At 37.3% G+C, this 5710-nt stretch overlaps 1 protein-coding gene across 1 annotated transcript; it reads left to right on the forward strand.

Moving 5' to 3' along the window:
- The first annotated feature begins 3475 nt into the window (after nt 1-3475).
- On the forward strand, nt 3476-4420 carry LOC110136622 (olfactory receptor 51F2-like). The gene has a single exon (XM_020892429.2). It carries the CDS (start codon nt 3476-3478, stop codon nt 4418-4420), a length of 945 nt encoding a protein of 314 aa, XP_020748088.2.
- Nucleotides 4421-5710: the final 1290 nt, after the last annotated feature.

A 5710-nucleotide genomic window follows, 5' to 3' on the forward strand; every position in this document is an offset into this window, starting at 1 on the left:
CTCTTGGTAGCTTGATAGGGATTGCATTAAATCTATAGATTGCTTTGGGTAGTATAGTCATTTTGACAATATTGATTCTTCCAATCCATGAACACGGTATGTTTCTTCATCTGTTTGTGTCCTCTTTGATTTCTTTCATCAGTGTTTTATAGTTTTCTATGTATAGGTCTTTTGTTTCTTTAGATAGATATACTCCTAAGTATTTTATTCTTTTTGTTGCAATGGTGAATGGTATTGTTTCCTTAATTTCTCTTTCTGTTTTCTCATTGTTAGTGTATAGGAATGCAAGGGATTTCTGTGTGTTAATTTTATATCCTGCAACTTTACTATATTTGTTGATTAGCTCTAGTAATTTTCTGGTAGAGTCTTTAGGGTTTTCTATGTAGAGGATCATGTCATCTGCAAACAGTGAGAGATTAAGAAAGGGAAAGCCATTCCTGCCCACATGTTTTACTAGCAGAGTTCACTGAATTAGAATAGCCCTTTCATTATATCAGTGGAAAAAGAGAAGCTTAGAGAATAGTGGAAAGAATGATTCAGAGAAAGAGGTAAAATGATGTAATTTATTTGGCCCAAAGGAGACAATGAAAAATTATCACTATTGTTAAGAAGACTAGCTTTGACACTTGAACAATCCATGAGGTCACTTAATTTATTTTCTATAATTAAAGGAGCTATAACTTGAGAGCCTGCTTCTGCTATGGAACCAAACTTAGGTCCCCTTGTCTTTGTGCAGTACAGCCCCCTGTTGTGGTGCAGAAAGTATAGCATTTAGTTCAGGGCATTAAGCAAGGGGTTCTGGACAGCTTGTGTTCAAACAAGCAAACTCCCACATCTGATGGATTTCAGGAAAGCACCTTTAAGGCAAGGTGAGGGAAGGGTGTCCCAGGTTCTGTGATCAGCTGGTGTACAATACTCTAGTTGGTTGGTAGTGAGGAAACAGTTTGGTGTTAGAATTATTAACATCAATCCTCCAGCTCCAGTAGATCTGGGGGCAATGTGTTCATCATAATTAAATAGTTAAGTTCTTCCATATGGTGGGGGTTTTAACATCTGTAAAAAGAAAAGAAAAATAATTCTGGAAATGTGCATTAGATACTGTTATCTCTCAGGGTTACTTGAGATGCCACCTCTCTGGCTTGATGTCCTAATAATATCCACTGAGTAAAACAAAACTCAACTTTTCAGTTGTGAATATTTTTTAAGTTGACATTGGGGATGTAGAGATTAAGTACATGTTCTAATTCCTGAAAGTCAAATGTGAAAAAGTATGCCTTCTGTTTCAAATGAGGTCCATGGAGTTTATTTTTTTATGCATTGCCTATTAATTCAAATGTTCCACCCATTTTTAAAAAGTAAGCCATCAAGGGGCTGCCCTATATTGAACATATTTCTCTTTTTTTTCTCAAATGCTCTCTTACAAGCCCTGTAACAAGTTATTTCCACTCAGTTTGAAGCTGTGCCATGTTCTTTAAGAAGTTGGCATGAAACTCATCAAACTAACTTAAACTGAGATTTTTTTCCTCCATGTAACATATAAACTATCTTCATGCACTAGGCCTAATTTCAATCCTGTTCATTGCACTTTGGCATTTTGTCAATTATTTACATGTTTCTTGAAAGGATGCATACACGAATGAGAGAAAGAATATATACATACTTTAAAATCCACACATTCTTTCTACAGATAAAAATAGGGTGTCAGAAAACTTAGGAAAAAACCAATATAAAGGAACTTAATTAATCCTAGAGATTTCTTGATCTGGGTTGAGTATATGCTCATAACCTCAAATAGAGAAGCTGGTTCAGAGTCATCAACCACCATTCAAATGGAAATGTGTCCAAATTTAATAAGACTTTCTGACAGACCATACACCCACCTCAATTCATTTTCAATGCCCTTTTGTTAGAAATAAATATTCTTACTAGATGATTCTGCTCCAATTATTATGTTAGTTTGCAATGATTTCCTTTGTTCTCGTTAAAGTTAACTTAAGCCCTATTTCTTCAGGGAGAATTTCTCTTAAACAATATCAGATTCATAACTACTACTTGAACAAATGCTTTCCCAACTACACACACTATAGTCTATATGTACTGATTGAATTATGTTTTTCTTAATATTTAATTTTTATCAATGTTGTTGTTCAGTTTCTCAGTCATGTCTCTTTGCAACCCCATGGACTGCAGCATGCCAGGCTTCCACCTGTCCTTCACCATTGCCCAGAGTTTGCTCAAACTCATGTCCATTGAGCTGCTGATGCTATCTAGCCATCTCATCCTCTCTTATCTCCTTCTCCTCCTGCCCTCAATCTTTCCCAGCATAGAGTCTTTTCCAATGAGTCCGCTCTTCACATCAGGTAAACAAAGTATTTGAGCTTTAACTTCAGCATCAATCCTTCCAATGAATATTCAGGGTTGATTTCCTCCAAGATTGACTGGTTTGATCTTCTTGCTGTCCAAGCTCTTATATATTTATTTAAACAAGTAGTATTTTTTTCTGTAAAATATTTTAAAATATCTTAACTATACTGCTTTTATTGGGTATGCAAACTCTTACTGGTCCTCTTAAGGAATTTTTCCTTGAAAAGTGAGAAGTGAAGAAGCAGGATGGATTGGCTTTCTGTTGTCCTATATTTGTGTACAAATGCCCTATCTGCCCATGAACACAGAATCCTAGACATGGGAACTATATTACCATTATCTAGTCTAATATCCTCTTTTATATGTGTGTACCTGATGTGAAGAGCTGACTCATTGGAAAAGACCCTGATGCTGGGAAAGACTGAGGTCAGGAGGAGAAGGGGACAACAGAGGATATGATGGTTGGATGGCATCACTGACTCAATAGACATGGGATTGGGTGGACTCCGGGAGTTGGTGGTGGACAGGGAGGCCTGGTGTGCTGCGGTCTATGGGGTAGCAAAGAGTAGGACACGACTGAGCAACTGAACTGAGCTGAACTGAATGGATATATTTAGGGCTTCCCAGATGGCGCTAGTGGTAAAGAAACTGCCTGCCAATGCAGGAGATGCAGGTTCCATCCCTGGGTCAGAAGACCCCATGGAGAAGGAAATGGCAACCCTCTCCAGTATTCTTGCCTAGAGAATCCCATGGACAGAGGAGCCTGGTGGACTACAGTCTATAGGGTCATAAGAGTCAGGTACAGCTGAAGCAACAGCATGTACACAAGCATGGATGTATTTAATATACTGAAGTCTAGAGGTAACAAATGAGAATCTTGCTAAAACCCATGTGCTCTGGATTTAGTACTCTGTCTCTTCCACTAAGTCATCAATACAACTCTGAATCTAATAAAAGAATAAATAGTAAGGCACTTGCATTTAAAAACAAGACAAGGTTCACTAGTGATTCAAAATTGTAAGATTTGTAGAAGAAAATGAAATCATTTTTCTTCCCTGTTTTTGCAGGACATGCTCCTTTTCCTCAGGGAACTCTGCTTCCTTCACTCATCATGCCATCCTTCAATCAGAGCATTTTCCACCCTACAGTCTTCTTTCTTACTGGCATCCCTGGTTTTGAAACCTACCATGCCTGGATCTTCATCCCATTCTGTTGTCTCTATGTCATTGCCATCTCAGGGAATGGCATGATCTTGTTCGTCATCATCACTGAATCAAGCCTTCATGAACCCATGTACTATTTCCTCTCCATGTTATCCTTCACGGACCTAGGACTATGCCTTTCCACATTGGTCACCATGGTGGGTATTTTCTGGTTCAACACTCGAGAAATCAGTTTTGATGCCTGCATTGGCCAAATGTTCTTTATCCATGGTTTTACATTAATGGAGTCCTCGGTATTCCTTGCAATGGCCTTTGACCGCTATATTGCCATCTGTAACCCACTGAGATATGCCACAATCTTAACCAATTCAAGGATCATCAAAGTGGGCGTTGCAATTGTTGTTAGGGTGACAACAGTTGTAGTGCCTTTACTCCTGCTCCTTAAGCGTCTGTCCTTCTGTGGAAGTCATGTTCTGCACCATTCATATTGCTTCCACCCTGACGTGATGAAGCTTTCATGCACAGACACCAAGATCAACAGTGCATTTGGTCTGGCCATTGTCATCTCTACTGCTGCCTTGGACTCTGTTTTGACCCTCCTCTCCTATGTCCTGATCATCCACTCTGTGCTCAGCATTGCCTCCCCAGAGGAGCGGAAAAAGGCCCTTGGAACGTGTGTATCCCACACAAGTGCCGTTGCCATCTTCTACATCCCCATTATCAGCTTGTCACTGGTGCATAGATTTGGGAAGCATGCCCCTCCCCTTGTACATACTCTCATTGCCAATATTTATCTGCTCATCCCTCCTGTAATGAATCCCATAATCTACAGTGTGAAGACAAAGCAAATTCGCAAGGCCATGGTTAAAATATTTCTTTCCAAACTAATTTAGGACATTTTTCAGTGTATTCTTTCTTTACATTGTCCTGATTACTTTGATCATTCACTAATGTGAGTTACCACTATACATTGAAATATATTTACACATGCTTCCATTCTTCTGATGATCCAGTAACATACAATTTGAAGAGTTCTAGACTGAATTCTTTAAGAACAGGGAATATGTCTTATGTATATGTAAGCTTATCACAAATACTGTACCTGACACAGAATAGGATGATAAAGTATGTTTGCAAAATGACAAATTAACTCATAAATTGGAGTCCAAACAGTCTTACCACATCTAGTGCATACAGTTACCAAGGCATGTATGATATAAAGATCAGTAGCAAAGTCTAGGTTTCAGTAATTCTTAGTTATTGGAAATTCTTACTATTTCCCCAAATAGATTGTTCATGGCTGAGAATCATGAATAAGCACAATAAGCTAGAAGAAATGTGAATTAAAGGGTACTTTTTTTATTCTTAAAAGAGTTCCTCAGAACTTTTGGTAAATTTTTTAACATTTTGAGTATCTAATGTCTAGTGATTCATCTAAATATGTGTCTAATGGGGGCAAGTGGCAAGAATGCAATGATGTGTTGTCATATTCTACACATCATTATATATTGCAAAGATAATTTAGAAACCACTTAAATGTTTATTTGAGAATGTTGGTAAAATAATATATGAACTATCATCCAACAAGTTAAACACTAATATAGATATGAATGATATATTAAGAGAAAAAGTAGATTGGTTATACAGTGTACTTATCACTGTTATGTGTATATTTCTTGTGAATATACACAAAAATGTACACATACATGTACATAACACACTTGATATGGAAACATATGTTCCAAATGTCAATTAATTACATTTGATTTATATTTTTTCCTTTCTTGTAACTTAAAAATGCTCATTAACAAGGTTTTTGTTGTTGCTGTTTTTTAACTTCAGACAACAAAATAATATCCATTTAACAGCTATCTAAAAAATACAACAACTCATTTGTTCTTCATCTTCCATAGGTTCTTTGTTCCCATGTGCCCTCGCACTCAGTCTTCATACTACCCACTGGATACATTTAGAATGTGACATCCACTTTCCTTTAGCATCCTTCACTGTTCTCAGTGTGGTCCAGCACCAGCTCATCAAAACCACTTGAAATTCTTTTAGAAGTTCAGATTCCTCAATTCCACCCCAGAACTACTTAATCAGACACTTATCAGCCAAGAATTCGCATTTTAACAAGCTATATTATACAGTATCACACATATTAGTGTAACACTCTTTGAAAA

This window comes from Odocoileus virginianus, unplaced genomic scaffold (genome assembly GCF_023699985.2).
Source record: "Odocoileus virginianus isolate 20LAN1187 ecotype Illinois unplaced genomic scaffold, Ovbor_1.2 Unplaced_Contig_30, whole genome shotgun sequence".
Classification (NCBI taxonomy): Eukaryota; Metazoa; Chordata; class Mammalia; order Artiodactyla; family Cervidae; genus Odocoileus; species Odocoileus virginianus.

Bases quoted from the DNA above. Each gene is read 5' to 3' on its own strand.
- LOC110136622 (XM_020892429.2), top strand. From the start codon at position 3,476: ATGCCATCCTTCAATCAGAGCATTTTCCACCCTACAGTCTTCTTTCTT.